Genomic DNA, 26,337 nt, shown 5'->3' on the forward strand with positions numbered 1-26,337 from the left:
ATAAGTATGAATTGAGATCGCGATTTTCTAACGATTAATTGTGCAGCCCTATGGTATACTGCGGCTGACTTCTGGGGTGAATCCTGGAAACTTTCTGTGTCCCAACCAAACTTTTAAACTTTGACTTTGATTTTATTTATCTGCTGTTAGGCTTGTGTTCTCCAGCGCCAGAGAAAGGGCTCAGTCAGCAGTGATGCCAGTGCTTCTACAGATTCAAACACCTACTATGAGGATGATTTCAGCAGTACAGAGGAGGACAGCAGCCAGGGTATTTATTTTCTTTGGATTCAAACAATTGTTTGTTACATAAAGTATGCATTTACATAGCAGCTCAATTATGCAAATAAAAATACATACTGTTCCCTGTGTGCTGCAGACAGTTTTTTCTTAAATCCTGGGTTTAGGAATGCAGATGATACACTCAACAATTCAGACATTGTTATGCTACTCCTGGATTGATCATTAAAAAAGCAACAACGTAAAAAAATACAGACATTCCACTGAAAAGCAGGGGATTGCATTAACATGACAATATGTACCTATATTGTAATTATGAAGTACTCTACTTTTGCAATTAATATATACAAAAATGGATTTATTAAAATATATCGATAATTTAAGGTAAACCTTTCTTGCATTTATTGACAATTAAAAACAAAGATGTTGTCATCTAGCTTTAAAGGTAAAGGGGAGACACATGAACTCACCATTTAAGGACTCAATTCAGTTTTAACGTAATGGCCAAGAAGTGTTGTTTCATTCCTACAAGGTATGCTTCAGGTTTCTCTGCATCACAGTGGGGATTTAATTGGTGAAAACAAAGTCACATATATTTTTACACATTTCCATTTGATCTCTGAGTTTCTGTCAGTGCTGAGCTGGATAAGATAACAAATGCAGTGTTTGGGAAATTTTTTAAATTGGTATAATCAAAGGAGCGAAACAAGTGTGCTGTCAGTGGTTAAGTCAGTGAGGTAATGACAGCAGTGCAAAGGGTAAACTCATACATACGCTCACAGTGATGTGATTTAAAAAAAAAATTGTCCATCACAATAATACCAGTGTAGTTGACAGTGTCTACTATTTCAGCAGAGAGAAGACAGGAGAAGACAAGTGCAGCTTGTGTCTCAGGTTAGCAGTTTTCTGTCCTCAGGTCAAAGACTTGGTGTCCGCTGTCCTAAATTCATTTTTGTTATTGTATGTCTCACAATTTAGACTCTGAGCCTTGATCCTAACGGCCTAGAAAATGATAAAGCCACAGATGAAGTCTTTGACAAAATACTCCCTGTTATCAGAGTTGCTCTGCCTTATAATTCATATGAACTAAATTAAACTTGTTTTGTCAAAGACGTTCATCTGTGGCTTGTTGTTTTAAAGAATAATACCAGTGGTGTTGATATGTGGGATATTATTTAAACTGTTAACTACTGAAGCTTTCATTAAAACTAATTAATTATCTGAATACTTAAACTAACAGTTACTGACAGAAGTCATAAAACATTTCTCAGTGATTTATTTTATTTTACCTCTATTACTTTATCATCCTTTTGTCTTCCAGTTTCTGCCTCTTTCCTTTTTCAACAGCGACTCCAAAGGAAGAAGTTTGTTATAAGATAGCTGCTAATAGTAATGCTTTGAAAGTATAACATTTATTGCTGGCCTAATGACTTTTCAGGTCGTGGTTGAAATTAAAATTAAACAATTTTCAGTATGGTAGAAAATTATTTTGAAATTGGCTGTGATACTACAAAATGATAAAATCCGTTTCCCCCCCCTGCTCTTGAAACTATTTTAACACAAATGAGGATAAAATTGTTAGAAAACTTAAAAAAACAAAACAAGTGAAAAACTCTTGATGCAAAAATAATCAAGACCCACATCAAAGCAGTGGTATCATTCTTAAATACAATAAATTCAAGTTGTGCTTAATGAGCTTAAACACGCAATGCTACATCTTGCTGTCACCTGAAAAGTTAATTTTTGTATGTTGCATGCAGATGTGAATATCAAATTATTGTGATATTCTTTTGAAACACAAAAGTTGTCTTGTTTTTGTATTTGAAAACTTTCAGTGTAGTTGAGTGATATCACCTTTTTAAAGAATATGAATGTTTTGTGCATGGTAAGTGCACAGAGCACAATGAATCAATGAAATTTGTGGCTATAAATTTAAAAACGTTATGGGGAAGGATCCAGAGCTATTACACCCATGTAAACTAAACCAGGCAGTACCATCTCTCTAGATTGGTGCTATTAATTTGTCTCCTAGCTAGAGCTGGTTGGTGTCAGGCACCTATTACTGTTCACTGAAACCAGCCAGGTCAATGCTGCTCTGTTAGGATTGTTTTTTTTTTTTCTTCTCCATATCTAAGCAGATGAGTTTTACAAAGATGAATGCGTCTTATTCTACTCGTGAACTAATTTTTTCCTCCAAGGCAGGGTCTAGGAGAGACTGGTCAAATTTGTAATTTGTTTTGTTAACTTAAACGCACATTGACAAAGTGGAATGAAAACCCAGTGGGGACTATGCAATGCCGTTCCTATTCTGAACCTGAGTGGAACCTTGTGACATCTGTTAGTTGTGGTTTGTCCTTGACAAGCATGCTGTATGAATAAATAAGAGCCACAAACATGACAGCAGTGCACTTAAAAAAAGAAGAGATGATTGCATTTGTCATCAACAGATCACATCTGTCTACATATCCTACAAGGAATAACATAGCTGTCACCTGAGTTAAATCAGATGGCGAGTAAGGAAGCCATAGAGACTCTAACTTTCTTTGTGGTTAAGCTGAAAGCATTGGACTGAAACTATTATCAATAGGTCTTAAAAACCTGCTTTCAAAGAAATTCCTCCTGTATCGTACTGCAGGCTGAGCACACAGAATCAAAATGCCTGTGAAACAATTTTTCAGTGTAGAAAATGTCATGGCTCAGCAGGTGAGGGAAGCAGTTGAGCTTGAGTTGGCGACCTATTAGAAACACAAGATTTAAATTAGTTTTTTCCCCTCATATTTAAATTCAATGTTTTGTTATATATGTGCTTTTTTTTTTTTTTCTAAATTCTTACTGTGAATTTTTATTTGGTAGAATATGAATTTTTCAAGCTATCACTGTAAATTAATGTAAAGTATTATGTAGTTCTTGGCTGTGTGACAGTCAGTCTTATATTTTTGCACCAAAACATTTAAAGAGAAGTGTGCACATTTTATATTTTATCATATTTTTGACTGACTGACATGTTGATTGCAGCAGTGTTTTCTGCAGAAGGTGTAATAATGCATCCTCACGCTCTGTTGCACATTCAGATTCTAAGCAATCTGAGAATAACGTGTGCTAATTCTAGCATTGTTTCTTATTTTTACCAGAAGCACACAAGAATGTATAAAATGTAAAAATTCTAATGCAGCACAACTTAGAGCTCATAATAATATAAGCTCATTTAAAGGAATGATTGTGGCTTTCCTCTCCACCATCTATGGTAGCTGACAAACTGCAGCATGTCTTTTGTTACTAGCAGATTTACTTCCACTTTGGATTGCACTTGTCTTATACAAAGATAAAAATATAAATCAATCCAAATTAATATGTTGATGTATTCTCAGTGACCGCAATGAAAAGTGCATGTCTTTGAAGATAAATTGTGTAACATCCTTATGTAGATATTCTTCAAGAGGAAATTGGTTATTGTTCGCTTCTTACTGCAGTCTTTGGATCTTGTTCACCACCTTCACTGTGTTGTACACTCACTGGCCACTTTATTAGTTACGTCTTGCTATTAATAAGTTGAAAATTTCCTCATTTTTGTGACATGGAAGCAGCAACTTGCTTAAAATTTTAGTCCATATTGACATGGCATCATGTAATTCCACATAACTTTTTCATGCCTGGCTACACATGTTTTACTGCTTCTTTGCAGGGTAGTAATGTTTTGTTTGTTTGTTTTTAAAGCAACAGGCAAACAAAATGACATTGTTGTCAGGCAGCATATTTTTAAGATCATGACAATTCCAAGTACACAGGGGCTCATAGTGTGGCTAAAAGAAGGCCATTATACCACCACAAAAGGACCAAATGGTCAATAAATACGCTGAGAGCACACTAGCAAATTGGCCATGGGGAGAGGATGGTGTTACTCAAGTTGACCTAAAGCAGTCAACCTCGGGGTAATACTGAAATGCGTTTTAAGTTCTACCGTGTGAGCGGTTGAAGTTTGTTTAAACAAATGGTAACTGATGGCCAGTGTCCAGTGAGTGTAGTTGCCATGAACTATTGTGAAGCTTTATGTTTTCCCTTTATTGGTGACACCACTGCTACATCACAAATACTTTCATGAATGTGTGAGCATTTTACCTCGAGATGTTTATGTAAATAATTAACTATTCTTTACAGATGATGACAGTGAACCTATCCTGGGGCTTTGGTTTGAAGAGACAATTTCACCAAGCAAGGACAAAGTGGCTCCTCCACCCCCTCCCCCTCCACCACCTTTGGAGACTTCTCCCAGACTGAAGAGCCCCAGCAAGCAAAATCCAAGCGAGAACGGCAACATTTTAGCTGGCCGTAAAGATCCCGAACTGGTGAAGACAACATATAGATTGTTGCTGTTACAATGCATACAATACTACTTCTTTTTTTTCTTTTTTTCTTTTTTAATAGGGCTTATGACATTGTATCATCTCAAATCTTTGTTTCTGCAGTTCCTCAGCTTAGCATCCAGTATTCTGAATTTCATCACCACCTCGATGCTAAAATCCAGGAACAACTTTATCCGTAACTACCTGAGTGTGTCTCTCACAGAACAACACATGGCTACGCTTGCCAGTATCATCAAAGATGTGGACAAAGATATCAAAGGTATGCTTAACAAAAAAACCCCCAAAACAAACAAAAAAAATTGCAGTTATTCAAATATAAGAATATTTACCTAAATTCATAATAATTTGCTTTGCAGCCCTGCAGACTTGAGTATTTTGACAACAGTGAACATCTATAGTTATGTGTTGTTGTTTCTTTTACCCCACAGGGTCTTCAGATGAAGTCTTTTCTTTAGCACTGTATCACTTCAACCACACCCTAGTGACCTCAGATCTTCCCTCCCCAGCATTGCAGGTAAGAGGCTTTGCTTTGCTTTCGTTTCTTTGCCACTATGTGAAAATCTTTTAACAACTACTTTATACAACAAACTTATAATTGATTATTTTATTATCTCAAGTCTCATATTGTTTCCCTTAACTATTTGCAGAGCACCCTTCTACAGCAATTAGGTGTTGCACCCTTTTCGGAGGGTCCATGGCCTCTGTACATTCACCCTCAATCATTATCAGTGCTCTCCAGACTTCTCCTCATATGGCAGCACAAAGCTACTGTGCAGGGAGAACCGGATGTTCCTGAGTGTATGAAAGTTTGGGAAAGGTAGAAAAATTCAGTTTTTCTTATCTGAATATTTATTATTATGATCAAATTTTTTAAATGCCTTGATGCTGCAATCGAGCTTAGATAGTATGGTTGTTGACATTTATGAAAAAAATCGTGGTGGTTTGATGGGGGGACTTGTATGAATATCCAATATTGTAGTCAATAACAATGGAATTATTGTTTGCAAAAACATCAGAGTTGTAGTCTGGCTTAGTCGTCCATACATTTCTCTTTAATCTGGATTTTTCCTTTTTGCTGCCTGTACTTTCTCAGATTTTTGGGAACCTTAAAGCAACACGCCATCCAGGGTTCTATTCATGGCGAAGATGACCTTAATGTGGAACACCTCCAGCTGCTGCTGCTCCTTTTCCACAATCTGTCAGAGCGTGGTCGTCGATCAGTCCTGACCTTAGTCACACAGGCCATTACAGAGGTGGCACAGAGCAGAGACTCCCAGCTGAAAGCTGTGCCCCTCAATTTGGCCCGCCTGTTGCTGGTTTTTGACTACCTGCTGCGCCACTACTCCAAGGCTCCTTTATATCTTTTTGAACAGGTTAATGCTTTCTTTCAAATTGTTATTTATATGGTAAATTAAACAATAAAGCTTTTTCTTTTTTTTCTTTGTTACTTGATTTCCATTCATTAGGTAAAATATCGTCCTGCAAGTGCATTAATCTGGGTTCAGAGCAACATAAAGATGTCATTATGATTGTAATATAAGGCTAGTTTAGTATAAAAACATACCAAGTCCTATACCTAGTAAATTTGTGCTAAACATTCTAATAACACAGTATTGTGTTTGGGACTCGATAACAGTGTTTACTCTGTGTGCTGTAAATAGGTGCAGTACAACCTTCTTACCCCACCATCTACTGGGGCAAGTTCTGTTCAGGAAGGTGGAAAACGCAGCAACGTCCCACTTTACTATGGATTCAAAGAGGTGGAGGAGAACTGGGCTAAACACTGTTCGACAGGTAAACCCAAATAATTTTTTTAACTAAATTTTAGTTTAATTTGTTTGTAGTATATGAAAATTAAATTTTATTTGATTAAATGCAAACTGTTTTAGATTCGAATGTCCAGCCCAAGTTCTACTGCGTTCTGTCTCCTGAGGTGTCTGAAGATGATATCAGCAGACTAGATAGCAAGGTGAGGCATGGACTCTGTTTTATGTGGTCTTAAATTAATTTTTGACAATACAGTTTAAATGTGTTTTAAAACATGCTTTTTATTTTATTTTTTTTGTATGTATATACCAGTATTTCTGTTTTTATCACAATATTAAAATTATTGCCATGCCTAACCGTTAAACATGTCCTCATAGGTCTTTCCAAAGCTATTTAATGGAGCAGTGAAATATGATGAGCTGTATGTATGGCTCATCTCACTCCTGGCTGCGGGCTCTCAGTTTGACACAGCAAGAAGACAAGAGAACAAGTCCATCACTCCTATGGTGAGAGCACCAAATGAAGAAATAGAACAGCTGAAATAAGCCCACTGAGCATGTGGATTTAGTGGTTTATCTAAAAGGCATTAAACACCCGTCTGCTGCAGGGCTTGTTTTGGTGCATCTTTCTGGTTAACTTAGAAATTGATCTGCAAACAGAAACGTGGTACAAAAACCCTTTCTATAATGATGCAGTCCTCTTTCTAATTGTTCACTGCTACTGACGACTTCAGTGACTGGTTTAGTTGGTTCAGGTGATAGAGAAAATGCATATTACATTTTTGAAAATGGACCAATAAGAATAAAACAAAATAAACAAGAATAAGCCACATTGGAAATGTTTATCTGCAATTCTAGAGACAAATAAAATGATAAGCACATGCTAACAATATTGGCCAAAAACGAAGTGAATATCATCACTGCAGTAAGGCAGGACCTATAATAAACGTTATTCTGAACTGCTATATTGTTGTGTAAGTAATTTGAAGAGCTGAGCTTCAGTTCCTGAAACATTAGAGACTTCTTTACATAATGATACTAGCTTAATAGCAGCAAACTGTTGGGCCCCATACAGGAGGCCTGCTCCCTTCAGTACTACTTCCTGATACTGTGGAGGATCCTTGGCGTTTTACCACCTTCCAAAGGCTTCATGGAGCAGCTAAAGACTGGCTGCAGTGACCCCAGTGAGAGCGACATCCTACACACACTGCGATGGTCATCACGTCTCCGCGTATCTACGTATGTGAACTGGATCAAGGTCAGTTGATGCTTGAAAGTCCTACAAATGTATTATCAGTGTGATGGGTTTGTTGTTGTTGGTCAAACCTTAGAATAATGTACTTGATTAATTCATAGGGTTTTTTTTTTTTTTGGTCTGGAAATTGTTTGCTTTTTCAGAAAAATTAATATTTTGTATTAATTCTGTAATTTCAAGTCTTTGATGGGTGTTTTTTGTGTGTCATCACTCACAGGAACACTTGGTAAAGCAAGGAATGAAAACAGACCAAGCTGCTTCTCTGGTTGAAGTGACCGCTGCTAAATGCAGCACTGTGAAATACGATGTGGAGCTAGCAGAAGAGTACATTGCCAGACAGGTAATGGTTATGACAGATACATTAGTAACTTGTGTTGGTGGTGTTCAGAGTTTTGAAATCAATTGACACCTCCTGAAAACTTTATTTTGTTGCAGATTTCCACATTCTCAAGTGTAGACCCACATGTCATCCTACCACTTCATCAGTTGCCCTCTCTACAAGCCATCTATACGCTGGATGCAGTCATCTCTAAAATTCAGGTTTCTTTAGATGAGCATTTGTCCAAGGTTGCCATTGAGGCTGACACCCACAAATCCTCTGAGATCGCAAAAAATCTGCTGCCTGCCACACTACAGCTCACTGACATTTACTCAGCTTTCACAAGGTGAGAGGGTAATGTTGTTATAAGCTCTTGTTATATCTAGTAGACTGGAATACAATAATGTGATTGAAATGCATGATAGGTCACATGATCATGTGGCCAATCACATGGCCAGTTCGTTGGTTACAGATACACTCAAAATATTGACAAAATCCAGAGGCCATAGCTTTGGTGACTTAGGTTAAATTTAAATTATTACTATTATTATTATTATTATTTTTTTAATTCCACCATATTCGTCACAGCCAACATTTTGCAAAGCACATCTACTATTTAAATGTTGAATTTACTGTAATTGCTAATGTAATTGCTAATGTAAGCTGTTTTTTAAGTTTAGTTTTAGTGAAAGCTTTAGTAAAAAAAAAAAAACCCCAAAAAAACAAAACCCTCCATTACCTTCAGAATGCATGCATGCTTCAATTTAAGGAATACAACTTAAGGAACCTTAAATATTCCTTCTTTAATTTATGTATCATAACATGTTTTTAAATATTTCTAAATCCTAACACTTTGACAGTTTTGCTAATTATTTGTTTAGATTTGGAATGTAGCCCACTTCATGTCTAAGAAATAAGACTTGTGGATGATGTTCTTTATGACAACTTATCCTGATCTAATCATTAAACGAAACTTGTCTTGAACAGATCTTACCTATTAATGAACATCCCAGAGGAAGGGGAGAACAAACTGACCGATGCCAAGCTCCAAGGTTATGCTGCAGTTCTGGCCATAGGTTCCACCCGATGCAAGGCCAACATACTTGGTATCCAAATGAAATACTGAAAAATATTATTTACAGTGCAGTGAATATGATTACTTTAATAGCTTTTATGCAGTGGTCTAACAAGACTTTAAATTCCTACAGGTCATAATATTATGCAGAACTTGCCAACAGCTGTGCAGACAGTTTGTGAGACTTGGAATGGTGTCCACACCACTGAATTTCCCAACATTGGCTCATGGGTATGTGGTTAAAGTTGGAAATTATTAAAACATTTGTTACACATGGCATAATTTAAAAAAACATTGAAGACTTGGCTTTTGCCTGTATTTTCCCACCCTACATGGCATTTCAGTTATTTAAAAAAAAATCTCTCTATATATATGTATGTGTGTGTATATGTATGTGTGTATATATAAAATCATAAATAATAAAACTGGTGGTATCTTCTCTTTCTCAGCGCAATGCATTTGCAAACGATACCATTCCATCAGAGAGCTACATCAGTGCCATCCAAGCAGCTCACCTGGGCACACTGAGTTGTCAGTCCTTGCCTCTGGCCTCTTCTCTTAAACACATCCTTCTCTCACTGGTTCGCCTGATTGGAGACCTCATTGTGTAAGTTAAAAAAAGTCTGCTGATAAACTCTTTTTCTTGCATAGATTTTACTCACGAAAAACCTGTTATTGTCTTGTGACTAATGCTGCATTATTGTCTCTTCAGTACTGAGGAGCTGAACCCCTCACAGGTTGTGAGCACCCTGCTGCCTCTGCTCTTGGAGAGCAGCACGGAGAGTGTAGCTGAGATCAGCACCACTTCACTGGAGCGCATCCTTGGCCCATCAGAGTCTGATGCCTTTCTAGCCCGCATCTACGAGCGTTTGGTGACTGGATGTTACAACATTATTGCCAATCACTCAGATCCCAACAGGTATTTTTAATATGTATCAGATTTCATTAACCTTTAATGAACCATGTTAAATATTAAAATTCAATCAAAACACTACTTTTTATACTTATTATTTTTGTTTTGTGGGCTGCTCTTCAACATTTATATATCCCATTATTTTTTTTATTTATGTTTCTTAGTGGTTTGGATGAGTCCATCCTTGAGGAATGCCTTCAGTACCTTGAAAAACAACTTGAAAGCAGTCAGGTCCGAAAGGCAATGGAAGAATTCTTTTCATTCAGGTATTGTCTCTGCTGATAACACAATCTGGCTTCTCATTCATTCAGTCACCTCACATATTTTGGGTTTCTTCTTTTTCAGTGGTGAGCTTGTCCAAATTATGATGGCAACGGCCAATGAAAACCTGTCTCCAAAGTTTTGTAACAGAGTGCTGAAATTCTTCACCAAGCTTTTCCAGCTCAGTAAGTCTGTAATAATTTTAAAACTATACCGTCCAAGTTTGGTTATATTCAAGTTTTTCAAGGCAGAGCTCTTTGAGCTAAAGCTGGAGTAGATCCCTCTAAGTTTCATCATGCATTTTTCTCCAGCGGAGAAGAACCCAAACCCAAGCCTGTTAGGCCTGTGTGGCTCTTTGGCCCAGCTGGCCTGTGTGGAGCCCTCTCGTCTGCAGTCCTGGCTGACACGTATGACTGCTACCCCACCAAAGGACTCAGAACAACTGGAAATTGTGCAAGAAAACAGACAGCTTCTGCAGCTGCTAACCACTCATATTGTGCGTGACAATAGCCAGGTGGGCGAAGGAGTGTGCACTGTACTCCTCAGCACACTTATTCCCATGGCAACAGACATGCTGGCCAATGGTGATGGAACAGGTTTTCCTGAGCTCATGGTCATTATGGCCACACTTGCCAGTGCGGGACAGGGTGCAGGCCACCTCCAGCTGCACAGGGCAGCTATAGACTGGCTGACTAGATGGTAAGAAATGAATTTTACAGGCGTGGAGATCTGAGTTTCAGTCGCATCACTAAAGAAATCTAAATTGTGGAATTATGTAGTTGCTACAGCCAAACTCGCTAGGAAAAATTGCTTGGTTTAAGCTCAGTTTATACTTCTGCTATGAATCTATCCAGCAGCTATGACAGCAGCTACACCCTAGGATGTGGCCTTATGTACACATCTCCAGATGTCTGATTGGTTTTCCTGCTGATTGCAATGTCATCTTCTTTTTGTAACTGTATTTTTTTAAATTATTTAAGCTCAAAGCTGATCTTGTTCAATTTCCATTGGTAGGAGTGTTCAAATAAATTTAGCTCAGTAGCATAGAAATCTGAGCCTCAAGTAGCATTTTGGCTGTGTTATTACATGTTACAGTGAAAGCTGTCTGTAGATTCAGTGTGGGAGTATAAATCTAGGTAGAAATTTAAATGGAGAACTTGTGATCTAAAAGCTTATCTTTTATTTTGTAGCAAAAAGTATTTAACACAGAAGAATGTCGTGGAAAAAGTGAGCACAAACTTGTCTCATGGAAAGGTGGGTTTCTCACACACTTAAGTGCATTTTGGACATTTCTGCAGAATTAGATTTTAATTACGCCACACTTGTTGTAGACCTATGATCAGCCTTGTTATTTGAGAATAATATCGTCACCTCTCTAAAGGTTAAAGACCTTACGTATTCTTTGTTTTGGGAGTGTATTGCAATCTGTGGACTTTCTCTGTGGAAAAAGAAAGGATGTCCTTCTTTGTTACATTTTATATTAAGAAAATGTAAAATCTCTTCAAGGTTAAAGTCAAGTGTAAATCATACTATTCTGATTTGATTACGAATTTGCTACCACATAGTTGTACATCATGTCCTCTGGTTGTCTGTGTGCTTCTCATACCCCATATTGGACAGTCAGAATGAATGATAATGAAACTGGCTTTAGGCAATTAAAGGAAAACACTGTAAAAGTACCAATTTGCCAAAGTATTTTTCTGTGATATATTACATTTTGAAAATGGCCCAAAATGTGTCTCCTATCTGGCAGTTCAGATATTAACATATCTAAATGTCAACTGATATGCACCTCTTCTTTGATTTCAGCATGCCAGCATGCTGGAATGCTCATGTCACATCATCTCCTATCTAGCTGATGTGATGAACGCTTTGCGTCAAAGCAGCGGTCAAGGCAACTCAACAGTGCTGATGGAGGGAGAGGAAAAGGCCATGGAAGTAGACTCAGACTGGGTGGAGGAACTTGTAGTAGAGGAGGATGATTCCCAGGCAGAGGACTCTGTAAGAAGTTGTTATTTTATTCTCATCCATCGGGCTGTATTTTCCAAATATGTGTCTGTCTCTGTGTGTATGGATTTACAGACATACATCAGTGCTGTTTTTGGGCTTAGTTTTATCTCTGTCAGTTTGCTATATGAAACAATCCTTTTTAACATGTATATCATTGTTTGACAGGATGAAGACTCACTTTGCAACAAACTTTGCACTTTCACCATCACTCAGAAGGAATTCATGAACCAGCACTGGTAAAGAAAAGTTTGTTTATTGTGATTTTGTTCTAATCTTAAGTGCGGCCTTTGGTTCCAAATACATCCCCATTACACCTAAAAATGGATTTGTCATACAGTACACGTTTGATTATTTCATTTGTTATTATTCATTTTTTACTAAGAATAAACAAAAAACAGAAAATCATATATTTAGTAGATTGCCTTTATGAATCAGAAAAGCTTATGGTGTTTCTCGAATCTGTGGAAACAGGAGGACTCCACACTGCTGAATTAAGATGCAAAACAAAATTACAAATGTATGCAATGTAATTAGTGTTATGTACCTGGAAAAAGTAACAGTGTGTTAGCAACATGTAATATTTTCTATGTGAATTTTTTTTTTTTTTTTTTTTGACTTTTGTTTTTTGACTTACTGTGAATATTTAAGGACACAGAGGGCAGCTATAAAAGGTTACAAATGCCTTAATTCATCTAGAGCCTCTGTGGTGTGTAAATCTAACCGGGCAGCAACATATTTAAAGCTTGTCTGAGCTGAGTTAATCTTTTGGAAAATAATCCCCTTGGTTAGCTCTGGATTATGGGTAATTTTTAATTCATTTATCTGGGAAGATAGATTTAGGTGGTAGCATGATCAAATAGCCTTCTCTTGTGACATATCCATGTAGACATGTAGAAATACAGTGTCATTCTTTAGTTTCTCACATGATGTGATGTGCCATGCTATATATAGTATTGCCTATACTTTTCATTCTGCAGGTACCACTGTCACACCTGTAAGATGGTGGATGGGGTAGGTGTGTGCACAGTGTGCGCCAAGGTCTGTCACAAAGACCATGAGATCTCCTATGCCAAATATGGCTCTTTCTTCTGTGACTGCGGTGCCAAAGAGGATGGCAGCTGCCAGGTGAGACCGAATACCTCAGGTCATCATGGGAAGAGAACAACAGCGGTAACTTTAGCTTGCAAGTCATTCCCCCATTGACCTCCATCCAGTCATTTCATTTGATTAGGGTTATAGCTAGCCCACACATTTGGCCAGAAAATGAGCAAAATCATGTTAGTAATGTCTTTTTGTCAACTTTTTGTGTACTGAACAGGTCAGCTTCCCTAGTTAATCTTAAAGTCTGTGTAAAGAGATAATTCAGGGATTACTTTGTCTTTGAACCATCTTTTACTGAATTTTGTAGGTGTCATATAAATTTATTTTATCTGTGTGGTTTATAAAATATTTTCTATGATGTGACAAACATGTTTATAACCACTTTACACGGACTTTAACAATAATTTTTTTTAATTTTTTTTTGAAGTGCATGTGATGAGCAAGCCATCAATTACATCTTTCCTTTAGTTTACGGTGTAATAAGTACATTAGGCTTTTAGCTTCTTCTTTTTTTTTGTTAATGCGATGTTTTCCTCACTGTCAGTGTTGTGATAACATTTGCTCATAACAGTTTGGTTCACTTTTTTATAAATGTTTGTTCCACTTCTGCACTTATACGCATTACCGGTTGACATTTATAATGCATAAAGGGGAGCATAAAGAATCATTTAAGTATAAATTTATGTTAATATCAATTTTCTCCACTTCTTACTTTGTGTGTTGCATCATTCACAGGCCCTGGTCAAACGCAGTCCCAGCAGCGGCATGGGCTCGACTCTTAAAGAGTCTTCAGCTTTCCAGAGTGAGCTGCGTATGCCTGAGAGTGCTATTCGCCACCAAAATTCCTCACCGTCTGACAAGGGCAAGGTCACCATCTGTGATGGCAAATCCAGTGATGAAGACAGACCTAAGAAGAGCAGCGTGTGCAAGAGCATCGAAGGCTGTCAAGAAGAGCTGCTAGCACAAGTGGTTAGAGAGAACATATTAATTTATTTTTATCTGTCATCTCCTAAAACCTTTAAGAGTTCTTTTACATGTGAAAAGATGTTGTGAGACTTATGGTTTTGCCCCTCTTTTATCATGCTAGATGGGGTCATCTACTGCTGCAGTCATACTGGAAATGCTCATGTTTCTCATGGAAGCTATCCAGACCAACTTCCAGCAAGCATCAGCAGTGGGAAGCAGCAGCCGGGCACAGCAAGCCCTTAATGAACTGCATACTCAGGACAAAATTGTGGAGATGACGGACCAGTTAATGGTATCATGACCCAAATAGATTAGCCTGTTCCAATAAAACACTTAATTCATTGATAAGTTATTAAAACTTAATTAAAATAGAATTCTATTATTTAGCTGCTGCATTTCAGTGTTAACGGCTACTTTTTCCCTTCAGGTCCCCACACTTGGCTCCCAGGAAGGAGCTTTTGAGAATGTGCGAATGAACTACAGCGGTGACCAGGGGCAAACTATACGCCAGCTCATCAGTGCACATGTCCTGCGCCGTGTTGCTATGTGTGTTCTGTCTTCCCCCCATGGACGGCGTCAGCACCTGGCAGTCAGCCATGAAAAGGGGAAGGTAAGCTAAACAATTTAAGTTCCTTTGTCCAATTAGAAGGGCTTTGATTGAATTCTTATTTAAAATATATGCATTGTTATTGATTCAGACTTCATGACAAGGAAAAAAAAATTACACTCAAATGAATAATAGAATAAAAAAAGTTCCTCTTTCTACGTTATTATGTTTTTGTGTTTTTTCTCTTTGACTTTTTTCTTTAAGTTGTTTTATATGTCATCAAGATACTTTGCAAACTATGAAATAAGAACAGACAGGGAAATCTGTGTTTTCACTGTTAAAATGTCTCAACCTGACTTTTTCTTCATCTCCTATCTGACAGATAACAGTCCTTCAGCTGTCTACTCTCCTGAAACAAGCTGACTCAAGCAAAAGGAAGTTGACACTGACCCGTTTGGCTTCGGCCCCAGTCCCGTTCACTGTCCTTAGTCTCACAGGAAACCCCTGTAATGAAGATTACCTGGCTGTGTGTGGCCTTAAGGTCAGAAACGAGCTGCTTCTTATAAAACAACTTGTATAGTTAAATGAACAGTTGCTGTAGGAATTTGTTAAATTTAACAATCTTGTTTTTTTTCCTTTCATCTCTTCCCAGGACTGCCATGTACTAACTTTCAGCAGCACAGGTTCTGTGTCTGACCACCTGGTGTTGCATCCACAACTGGCCACTGGCAACTTTATCATCAAAGCTATCTGGTTACCAGGCTCACAGACTGAACTTGCCATCATCACTGCTGACTTTGTCAAGGTATATATTAACATAATAAACATATTTTGTACTTAAAGCAACATAATTGATTTTGTTTCTGCAATTTCTTTATGAAAACAACCATAGATACTATACATATACCTTTCTGCCCTAGGAAAACAAACGATTGCTTAATACTACCTTTTAATGTTTGTTCCCTTTGGAAAACAGATCTATGACTTGTCAGTGGATGCCCTGAGTCCAATGTACTATTTCCTGCTCCCAAGTTCCAAGATTCGTGATGCTACATTCCTTTTCAATGAAGAGGGGAAGAACATTATTGTCATCATGTCATCAGCAGGTTACATGTACACCCAGGTCATGGATGAATCTAGCAGTGCTCAGCATGGCCCTTTTTATGTTACAAATGTATTGGAGATAACCCACGAAGACTTGAAGGTAACTAGGATTTGACATGAGTTGATGTTGTGACAAGGTTGCTATCTTAATGGTCTCCAACAGGGGTGTCAAATGTACGACCTTCGGTCCACATTCGGCCCACAATACAATTATATCTGGCCTGCAAGGTATTTTCATACGTCTGTTATTAATGGCTCGTCGGCATGGGGGAGCTGAATCTTCAGCCCTGCTGAGAATCCATGCAAGCAGGGGTGGGACTTTATTTTGATGGGCACACCATGCGGCCAATCACATGCAAAGACAGACTGGGATCAGACCATTATGTGAAAAAAGGAAAAGGGGGCAGAAGTTCCAAAAGCAGCAAGTTTAGTGGTGTGCCAAATCATGCCAAAGTACAAAAAATGCTTAGCTATGTCTCTAATAAAACCTCTGTAACTTTGTGAAAAATAGAAATGTTTCTGTTTTTCACTTTCTGCTATAGAAATATCGGGCGGGGGGGCTACAGGCTAATTTTGTAACTTCTTTACACTGACAAAAAGGGGAGTTTCACTGGTCCGGCCTGCTTAAGATCAAAGTGGGCTGTATGTGGCCCACGATGTAAAATGAGTTTGACACCCCTGGTCTACAGTGTTTCTGTCATACTTTCTTTTGGGGGGAATGTTTGGTTGATGTGTACATCATACCTTTATTCAGTGTTCAGGTGTTTTTGAAACTACATTAAAGAAAGCGGTTTTGAGGTAAATTCTTTCTTTGTAAACACAGGATAGCAATGGACAGGTAGCTGGCGGTGGTGTTTCTGTCTATTACTCCCATGTCCTTCAGATGCTTTTCTTCAGCTACAGCCAGGGGAAGTCATTCGCTGCCACAGTGAGCCGCAGCACAACTGATGTGCAGAGGCTCTTTGCCATCAATGTGAAAGGGTAACACAATAAAATAGTCTGTAAAAGTCTATCAAATATAATCGTAACTGGAAAAGAAAATTATGAACAGAAATTTTTTTTTTTCTATTTTGTCTTTAAAGCTCCAATGGTGGCAGCAGTAAGATGTCTCCTGCACTGTGCCAGTGGTCTGAGGTCATGAACCATCCAGGCCTTGTGTGCTGTGTGCAACAGACAACAGGCATACCTCTGGTTATCATGGTCAAACCTGACACCTTCCTCATTCAAGAGATTAAAACCCTGCCAGCCAAAGCTAAGGCAAGTACCATTTACTATTGTGACATGAAACTGGTTAGGATACCATGAAAACAGTAATTGGAGAAAAAAAGGAAATTCCATTTTGGAGTGCAGAACTGTATAAACACAGAAAGCTTTTCCTGTTATTTCCCATGAGTTTAACTAATTTTACTGTTTTCTAAGGTTAACATTTATTTGTCTGTTTCTGTCAGATTCAAGATATGGTAGCTATCCGACACACTGCCAGTAATGAGCAGCAGCGCACTACCATGATTCTTCTCTGTGAGGATGGCAGCTTGCGAATCTACATGGCAAATGTGGACAACACCTCCTACTGGCTCCAGCCCTCATTGCAGCCCAGCTGTGGCATAAGCATCATGAAGCCGGTCCGCAAGCGCAAGGCCGCTGCTGCCAGTAAGTTTGTGGACAATGGTTATTTTGTAAATGCCAGTTATGTATGATGAATGGACAGCTTGTGCTAACCTGTTTATTGCTTACTTAATATTTGCTGATACGTTACTGATGACACCGATTTGTAACCTTTTCCATAAATGCCCTTATGTTTTCTGATTTAAGTATTTTAAATTTTTCTTAAATTCAAAGTGTAATTCATTCACATTTTCAGATCATGTTTCTTGTGTTCATTCTCCATGTAGCCAGACATACACAATAATAAAAGCAACTAATCTAAAATTTTGGGGAGCTAATTTGAATGTTATGATTTTACTTTAAGCCACCCGGACTTCCAGTCAGGTGACATTCCCAGTGGATTTCTTTGAACACAACCAGCAACTGACAGAGGTGGAGTTTGGGGGTAATGACTTGCTGCAGGTCTACAACGGACAGCAGATCAAACACAGGCTCAACTCCACAGGGATGTATGTGGCCAACACAAAGGTAGAGGCATTTTACCTTAATGTTCTGTGTTAGAAAAGGTGTAAAAACATTGCTCTGCTTCTCTCTTGCAATGCAGGTTATTGCTGCGTCAGCAGTGCTTGAGTTGGTAACCATGGTGCAGCAGAGGGATCTTTGTTAATTTAATTTTATGTAAATGTAGTTTAATGTTATCTGCCATCACTTGTGTTGAGACTTTGCTGTCTTTGCCTTCTACATTTGTGCAGTTTAATATACCAGAGTACATTAGTATACGTCCAGTCTAAATCCAAGTGACCCTGCTTTAAATAAAAACAGTGAGGACACCTACTCTGAACATGTTTTTCAGCTGTAGTCTAGAAACAAAGATGTAAAATAACAAATGTCATGTTTCTTTTTGCTTTCCTTTCTCTTTTCCTTCATCCTAGCCTGGAGGGTTCACTGTAGAGGCAGTAAACAACAACAGTTCAATGGTGATGACAGGCATGCGGGTTCAGGTGGGCACCCAGGCCATTGAAAGGGCTCCTTCTTATGTGGAGGTCTTTGGACGCACCATGCAGATAAATCTGACAAGAGCTCGCTGGTTTGACTTCCCCTTCACGAGAGAGGAGGCCCTGCAGGCTGACAAGAAGCTGTCTATATTTAGTAAGATCAAGACTGTGCAGTGGTTATACTTTTTTTTTTTTCCTACTTAATGGTTTTTCTTGTTACCTGTATTGATATTCCAATACATGTGTTTAAATAATTTGAGCTGACCTGTTCATATTATTTGGTCATATGGTCATATTCTGCAGTCTGTTTAGATACATCTTCTAATACACTGTCTTGTTAATTTTTAAGTTGGAGCATCCGTTGACCCAGCTGGAGTCACCATGCTTGATTCGATTAAGATCTATGGAAAAACCAAGGAGCAGTTTGGCTGGCCTGAGGATCCACCAGAAGACTTCTCATCTGCCTCAGTTAACAATGTCTGCAGTCCCAGCCTCAACCAGGGCAATGGGACCTCTGATGGAGACATAGCCACCCCAACTACAACTAGTGGCACTGTATTAGAGAGGTATGAGCTTTTCAATTTGGGCTGCGAAAAGGTCAACCCAAGTTGTTGGCATTCACACTTTTTAATCCCCAGGGTTTAATAAACCACTCCTAATGAACTGATGAGCAAGTTTGACCATCATCTATTAAGTACCTTTTATATAAAACCTCTCGGTAGATTTGTCGGGTTCAGTGTTTCATCATAACTGTTTTTTGGTCCATTCATTTGACAACTAAATATTTTGCTAAAACATTGTTTTATCTACAGTTCCTCAGTTTTGTGTGAAGATGTATATTTTGTGAAAAGCGCATTACATATATTACCATAGATGTGATGGGGTTTTTTTTTAATTATTTAAACTCATACTGCACTTTCTAAGCATGTATTGAATACAGCTGTGTAGTATGGGTTGTTGGACACAACCCTGAAATTTGAGCAGCAGCAGTGAGCTCTCTTTAGTGTGTTTTAGTGCATGGCTCTTGTGATCATCTTTTCTTGCATGTGTCTTTTGTTTAACTGAATCATTTATTTCCACTTGTTTCTTTCCGTGATCCTCACACTTATTTTTGTTCTTTTTCTTTTGCTCCCAAAATTACAATAAAAAGTTGTGAAACTGAGTCCTTATCAACATTGGACCGGTTAGTAACTGCCTTTTCTCTGCTTGTTTGTATGGTTTTGTGCATGTGTGCCAGCTTGTTTGTCTTTGCCTGCAACCGAACATGCCATGCACCATTTCCACACCTGTGCAGCAACAGAAACATTTTTCCCCTGACATTTATTCTTGCACTCAGTTTTGTTTGGCGTTTAGAGTAGCAGCAGAATAATAGTGCTTTTTCCCCTGTATGATTGGTTATTTAAAGAATAATTCACAGGAGATGCAGAATTGATGTTCTTTCTCTATTTCAGGTTGGTGGTCAGCTCCCTTGAAGCTTTGGAAAGCTGTTTTGCAGTTGGTTCATCCAGTGAAAAGGTAAACCTGTGAAGACTTTATTTTTTTATTGACTTTTAAAAGCATAGTTCTGTATAAATGAATCCCTGTTATCTACATGCTTGTGTTCAGGATGCATTTTTAATTAATGTCAACTCTATAGGAGAAAAACAAGGCTGCAGCACTGGAGTTGGCAACTTTACTTCTGTCGATGCCAACACCTGTAGGTGTGCAGCAGCAGACAAAGGGGCTTCTTGCCAGTCTGCACACAAGCCGTACTGCCTACCACAATCACAAGGTAATAAAAGAGGCCAAATTCATACAATGTTTAGCTCAGTGGTTCCCAAACTTTTTTTGCTGGGCCCCCCTTTGTTTATAAGAAAAATGTTCGCGCCCCCCCCCCCCCCCCCCCTCGCGCGCGCATACGAACGCGCACGCACATCCTCCAACCACACACACCCATATTTTGCTCCATTGCGGTTTATTTCACACCTCAAACATTTAGTAAACAATTAAGCAAATACAAGTAATCTGCAATAAATTACAGGTAGTAAGAAAATAAACTACACGGGTATTTTTGAAAACGCAGCTGTTTCGTCCACACGTAAACGGCGTTTCAAATCACCGAAAACGGAGATTTTTTTAAAATCACGCAACGTCAAAGGTATGTGCCTTTTTTCACGTCACGCTGTGCGCACGTTATTGTTTACATGAGATGAATTGCAGAATAGCAGGTAGAGACAAAATACTGTCAATCTGACTATCTTCAGGTTTTACACGCTTACATATACACACACAGTTACTGTCCCTCCATTTAGAAAGGCAGAGGCGTCACAGTGTGATTATTTTACATGTAGTTGTTTTTTTTCCTGTGTAATAATATTCAACATTGCTATCAATACATTTTTCAATCCCTCTGCAAAATGGGTTCAAAAACATAAACAACTGTTGGATGTTGTTTGTCCGTGATTTGAACAGGGGGAACAAATCGTGGCAGGATCAGCCTGATATTATTTGTATCCCACTGTAACTTTACTGTATAAAGAGCTAACATCTCCAACATGTCAGGAGTAGTTAGTCATTACAACAAGTGTTTGTGAACTAAAAATCAAGAATGTGGGATACTGTTTGTCCGTGATTTGAAGAGCCCAGCGCGTGCTCTCGACGCAGGGGAAACCAATTCTGCAGGGGAGACCTACCTCGGCACTTGTGCAGGTGAAACCAAAGGGAAGATATGCGTCACCATATTTTCTAGTCTTTGACTTAGAATGAAGTTGGTTTGGAAACATATTCAGCAATGCTTGATCTCCTGATTTGCGTTTGTGGAGGCGCCCCATGCTAGCAGTGTCCAAGCGTTTTGTTTTTTTTGTTTTGTTTTGTTTTTTCCTTTACATGTCGCGCCCCCCCTGCAGTGGCTTTGCGCCCCCCACTTTGGGAAGGTCTGGTTTAGCTCATTATAATCTGAAAAATGTTGTATTGATTTTCATTAACAGCCAAACACCTTAATACTCTCTTGAACCACTATCCCTCCCTCTGCTCTCCTCAGGACCAGTCCTTGCTGAGCAATGCTGTGCAGTGTCTGAATAGTTGCAGCCGGGAAGGGAAAGAGCTAGACCCTGATGTCTTCCAAAGACTTGTGATCACTGCCCGCTCCATTGCAATCATGAGACCCAACAACTTGGTGCATTTCACAGAAACAAAATCATTGCACCATGACTCGGGTAAGAAGCTTTTCTTGTTATGAAGAATGTTGGCATAGAATAGAATGTTTTTTATGTATTCTTGTGTGAGCATATAACAAATAAACTTGATTTTTGTCATTTGGAGTCAAAGTCAGAAGAAGATACTTTTCACTTACAATGAAACAGCTTGGAAGTTTACTGACTTATAATTCTCACACTTACTGGTGTTCTTCTCTTACTAACTCAGAGGTGACAGAGGATGGACAAAAGCATGTGGATAGTGAGAACTGTAATTTTATTGCACAACTGATGAATAACTTCTGGAAGCTCCATGCCCTAAAACCAAAGAATGCCTTTCTTGCTCCTGCTTGCTTGCCTGGTAAGTTCCACCCTGTGGGTCCCCAACATTTTGCAATAACATTTACTGTTAAATGTATATGCATTTATACATATGTGTTGTGAGTAATGTTGATTCACTTAAATCTTATGTAAACCATTTACACGTATTGTAATGCCCAACAGCACGAGTACATTTGTGTTCTGTTCTGAAACCCTAGTCTGGAAATGAGTTATTTATTTTAAATTTAAGGTCTAACTCATGTGGAAGCTACAGTAAATGCCTTGGTAGACATCATCCATGCATACTGCACATGTGAGCTGGATTACATCAATGTAGCCTCCAAAATCTACATGCAGATGTTACTGTGTCCTGTAAGTATATCAGTTTTATTGATCAGTCATTTTTATTTGTCTTCTTCTCCTTGAACAGCATTTTAACTACTGTAGTTTGTACCTTGTCAGTAGATTTGTTTTTACATGGCTTTACAAGGGTAATAATAGGCAGCATGCTTATATTAAAGATTTTAGGCAATTAGAAGGAGCTCTTGCATGGATCACTGTCAAAGTCATGAGGTAACCAGTCTATATTTAACAATTCACAGGACACTGCTGTCAGCTTTTCTTGCAAGCAGGCTCTGATCAGAGTGCTTAGACCAAGAAACAAGCGACGCCATGTGACCCTTCCATCTCCCCCACGTTCCAACACACCTATGGGTATGTTTATTAATTAATTCAAAGTATTAATTGAATGTTACTAGATGTACATGAATATTTGATAGTTTTTGGGGGCAATATTAATTATGATTTCACATATTAGTTATCATTTTAACAAGGCTTTAGGGATCCTCTAAATGTTTGCGGTTGATCTCCTTTATCAGGAGACAAGGATGATGATGACGATGACGATGCAGATGACAAAATGCAGTCATCAGTGTTGACTGGTGGAGAAGAGGGTCGACAGGAGAGCCAAGAACAAAATGAAGTGGACCATGGCGACTTTGAGATGGTGGTGAGACAAAGAGCAACAGTCTGTAGGCCAGGGGTGTCCAACTCCAGGCCTCGAGGGCCAGTGTCCTGAAGGTTTTAGATGTGTCCTTGATCCAATACAGCTGATTTAAATGGCTAAATTACCTCCTCAGCATGTCTTGAAGTTCTCTAGAGGCCTGGTAATGAACTAATCATTTGATTCAAGTGTGTTGACCCAGATTGAGATCTAAAACTTGCAGAATACCGGCCCTTGAGGCCTGGAGTTGGACACCCCTGCTGTAGGCTGTTTCTGACATTGGACTAGCATTTTTTTAGACTGTTTTAGAGACACTCATCGCAAAAGTATAAATGATCTACCTGTTCCTGAATTATTCTGGATGCAGAGAATAATGTTGTAACATCGCAAAGATATATTTAAAGTAACTAACTAGCTCTGACGATGTCAAAAAGTTTCTAATTCACTTCTGTTCATTTATATTATGACTAAATTGTTTTTCTGAGCTCACACTACATAGACAATAAATATAAACTGTAGTAACATTTTTTTTAAAAGCCACTTATATTCATTTCTTTGGCATTTATGACCATCTTCAAATTTAAATCTTAGCTATCTATAAATTACATATGCATGTTGAAAATTTGGTAAAACATGCCTTTTTTGTGCTTCACAGTCCGAGTCTATGGTCCTGGAGACAGCAGAAAATGTCAACAATGGAAATCCATCTCCCCTCGAGGCTCTGCTTGCTGGAGCCGAAGGTTTCCCCCCCATGCTTGACATACCTCCTGATGCAGATGATGAAACCATGGTAGAGTTGGCAATTGCTCTAAGCCTGCAGCAGGATCAACAGGGTAAGTGACCAGAAAATCCTAAATAAAGTAATAATTTTGTGACTAGTGTGACTGTGACTTATTACTAGTCCTACTCAGCATTACAGTCTTTCCTGTCTATGCTGAAACTATTCTAAATTTCTTTAAACCTTGAAATTCATAGAGCCTTACAATTTTTCTTTTACATAATTGTTTTGAAGCTTTTCTGTTCTGTGTGTGTGTGTGTGTGTGTGTGTGTGTGTGTGTGTGTGTGTGTGTGTGTGTGTGTGTGTGTGTGTGTGTGTGTGTGTGTGTGTGTGTGTGGGTGGCTATATCAGTTGCCACCCTTCAGAGTGATTTAAACCCTCATAAGTTACTCAACAAAATACAAATTTTTTTCCCAGATAACGTTATTGGAATTGTTCTGATCTGCAAAACTTAATGTTTTACCCTGACACATTTTAATGGAAGTTTGGGCACTCCTAGAAGTCCGTCCTTAAACACAATTTTTGACGTTTTTAGGCAGTAGCAGCAGTGCTCTTGGGCTTCAGAGTCTAGGTCTGTCTGGCCAGGCCCCAAGCTCCTCTTCACTTGATGCTGGCACCCTGTCAGACACCACTGCATCAGGTAATAAGACCATCTTCATGATCAACTGGAAGCTAGTTTTAATGCTTGCAAAGTCACTGTTGCAAGTCAGTTAAACAAACCTTTTTTTAAAAGTTCCAAAAATAAAATAACTTTTTATTTTTAAATTAAATAAAAGGAAATTATTATCATTAAATAATTTTATCCTAACTTGAAGCTCATAAGCTCATCAGTGATACAGCATGTAGTTGTACTGCTCATATCTGTAAGATGGCCAATGTCAAATTAACCCCTGTAATTTAATGCCACACTGGTCACAATGGGTTCAGTAGCACTTATTTTTGATTGTACTGCATGCTCTTTGCATTGTTGGTGCACAAGTATAAACTAAGATCATGTATCCTGGCCAGATGACCGCGGTGTATTTACTGTTACAGCTATTGCTATGATTTCAGCCCCGGCATCAGATGATGAGGGCAGCACAGCTGCTACTGATGGTTCCACATTGCGGACCTCCCCAGCTGAGCACGGCGGCAGCGTGGGCTCAGAGAGTGGAGGTTCTGCTATCGACTCTGTAGCAGGGGAGCACAGTGGTGGGTGATTTAAGTAAAACAGGCCAGTTTAATATTAAAAACATTATATATGCATGCCCCGAATTAGCGGTAGTATCTCAAATATGTAGGAACTTCTATATCCAATTCTTTTCAGCCCCGTAGTAAGTACTTTAAACTTCTTTAGACATTAATTTTCTCTAATTCCCAATAACCTTCTGAGAAAGGTAGCTCTAAGTTTACGGATTATAATATAGTGTGTCACCTTTCCTATCCTTCCCTTTTCCCATGCCTCATTTTGTTGCGCTTTAAAGTCCTGAGGGGCACACGTGACTCTTCACGTTTAAAATAAAACCTAATCCTTCCCTGTGTTACATTGCCAGATTTCCATATGGCTTAGTTGCTTTCATTCATGCATTTGTACAGTGTCAGGTCGCAGCAGTGCGTATGGAGACACAACAGCGGAAGGCCACCCCGCTGGTCCAGGCAGCGTGAGTTCCAGCACTGGAGCCATTAGTACCACCACAGCCCAGCAGGAATGTGAAGGCTCAGAAGGTGAAGGAGAGACTGAAGGAGACATTCACACAAGCAACAGGTCAGATTCATGAATTTGGATTATTTTAGGTTAACTTAAGGCTCCATGATAATGAACATCTGCCATGTGGAGTGCTGAAGACTCATTTATACTATCTATGGATAGTTTTTATTACGTTGTCATGAAAAGTGATTTATGCTTAATAGTTTAACCAGTAAAAAATGTCATTATGTTTTTCATTAGGTTGCACATGGTTCGTCTTATGCTACTGGAGCGTTTGCTTCAGCACCTTTCTCAGCTCCACAATGTAGGTGGAGTCCAAGCTATCCCTTACATGCAAGTTATCCTCATGTTGACCTCTGACCTTGACGGTGAGGATGAAAAGGATAAAGGTGCTTTGGATGACCTGCTTGCACAGCTCATTGCCGAGCTTGGCATGCACAAGAAGGTAACTACTGTTTTGTCCTTTCCTCATTTTGTATCAGGCTCAGAATATTTTTGTTTTACTGAATCGTGTTATATCTCTGCAGGATGTTTCCAAGAAGAATGAGCGTAGTTCCATAAATGAAGTTCATTTGGTCATCATGAGGCTGCTCAGTGTCTTCATGTCTCGAACAAAGTCTGGATCCAAATCTTCCTCTGAGGTGCAGTTGTACTATAATCACTATGTAGTGTGTAGCCAGACATTTTTGGTTTGCACCTCTCTCAACAACTGCTCAAAATTGATTGCAGTCATTCACCACATCTCATTTTTGCTCAAGTTTAATATTCTCTGTAACATAATTTGTGCCATGAAGCTCACAGTTTCATGGCTATCACACAACTTGATTATACTTTGTACATCATGAATTTTGAAGTCAGCT

The 26,337-nt window shown here is 38.7% G+C and overlaps 1 protein-coding gene across 8 annotated transcripts in view; it reads left to right on the forward strand.

The window, feature by feature from the left end:
- Positions 1-26,337, forward strand: part of ubr4 (ubiquitin protein ligase E3 component n-recognin 4) — a 51,090-nt gene that overhangs the window by 7,239 nt on the left and 17,514 nt on the right. Inside the window, exons 14-63 of one of the 8 annotated variants that reach the window (XM_063464262.1) lie at positions 151-268; positions 1,090-1,131; positions 4,393-4,580; positions 4,701-4,857; positions 5,027-5,112; positions 5,246-5,415; positions 5,692-5,971; positions 6,260-6,392; positions 6,488-6,567; positions 6,743-6,871; positions 7,440-7,622; positions 7,837-7,959; positions 8,055-8,284; positions 8,926-9,044; positions 9,147-9,244; positions 9,463-9,620; positions 9,726-9,932; positions 10,091-10,192; positions 10,272-10,372; positions 10,499-10,886; positions 11,378-11,441; positions 11,997-12,188; positions 12,363-12,433; positions 13,175-13,367; positions 14,034-14,267; positions 14,386-14,556; positions 14,692-14,874; positions 15,194-15,352; positions 15,464-15,616; positions 15,788-16,015; positions 16,739-16,896; positions 16,998-17,172; positions 17,364-17,565; positions 17,885-18,048; positions 18,453-18,669; positions 18,865-19,081; positions 19,666-19,698; positions 19,967-20,030; positions 20,152-20,286; positions 21,535-21,709; positions 21,918-22,049; positions 22,260-22,381; positions 22,612-22,723; positions 22,888-23,018; positions 23,668-23,845; positions 24,326-24,430; positions 24,844-24,981; positions 25,366-25,534; positions 25,718-25,922; positions 26,005-26,118. In XM_063464262.1, the coding sequence (XP_063320332.1) occupies positions 151-268; positions 1,090-1,131; positions 4,393-4,580; positions 4,701-4,857; positions 5,027-5,112; positions 5,246-5,415; positions 5,692-5,971; positions 6,260-6,392; positions 6,488-6,567; positions 6,743-6,871; positions 7,440-7,622; positions 7,837-7,959; positions 8,055-8,284; positions 8,926-9,044; positions 9,147-9,244; positions 9,463-9,620; positions 9,726-9,932; positions 10,091-10,192; positions 10,272-10,372; positions 10,499-10,886; positions 11,378-11,441; positions 11,997-12,188; positions 12,363-12,433; positions 13,175-13,367; positions 14,034-14,267; positions 14,386-14,556; positions 14,692-14,874; positions 15,194-15,352; positions 15,464-15,616; positions 15,788-16,015; positions 16,739-16,896; positions 16,998-17,172; positions 17,364-17,565; positions 17,885-18,048; positions 18,453-18,669; positions 18,865-19,081; positions 19,666-19,698; positions 19,967-20,030; positions 20,152-20,286; positions 21,535-21,709; positions 21,918-22,049; positions 22,260-22,381; positions 22,612-22,723; positions 22,888-23,018; positions 23,668-23,845; positions 24,326-24,430; positions 24,844-24,981; positions 25,366-25,534; positions 25,718-25,922; positions 26,005-26,118 (7,686 nt within the window). The remainder of the gene's footprint in view (positions 1-150; positions 269-1,089; positions 1,132-4,392; positions 4,581-4,700; positions 4,858-5,026; positions 5,113-5,245; positions 5,416-5,691; positions 5,972-6,259; positions 6,393-6,487; positions 6,568-6,742; positions 6,872-7,439; positions 7,623-7,836; positions 7,960-8,054; positions 8,285-8,925; positions 9,045-9,146; positions 9,245-9,462; positions 9,621-9,725; positions 9,933-10,090; positions 10,193-10,271; positions 10,373-10,498; positions 10,887-11,377; positions 11,442-11,996; positions 12,189-12,362; positions 12,434-13,174; positions 13,368-14,033; positions 14,268-14,385; positions 14,557-14,691; positions 14,875-15,193; positions 15,353-15,463; positions 15,617-15,787; positions 16,016-16,738; positions 16,897-16,997; positions 17,173-17,363; positions 17,566-17,884; positions 18,049-18,452; positions 18,670-18,864; positions 19,082-19,665; positions 19,699-19,966; positions 20,031-20,151; positions 20,287-21,534; positions 21,710-21,917; positions 22,050-22,259; positions 22,382-22,611; positions 22,724-22,887; positions 23,019-23,667; positions 23,846-24,325; positions 24,431-24,843; positions 24,982-25,365; positions 25,535-25,717; positions 25,923-26,004; positions 26,119-26,337) is intronic. The other 7 variants (XM_063464263.1, XM_063464267.1, XM_063464269.1 and 4 more) reach the window with 7 other exon arrangements.

This window comes from Pelmatolapia mariae, linkage group LG20 (genome assembly GCF_036321145.2).
Source record: "Pelmatolapia mariae isolate MD_Pm_ZW linkage group LG20, Pm_UMD_F_2, whole genome shotgun sequence".
Classification (NCBI taxonomy): Eukaryota; Metazoa; Chordata; class Actinopteri; order Cichliformes; family Cichlidae; genus Pelmatolapia; species Pelmatolapia mariae.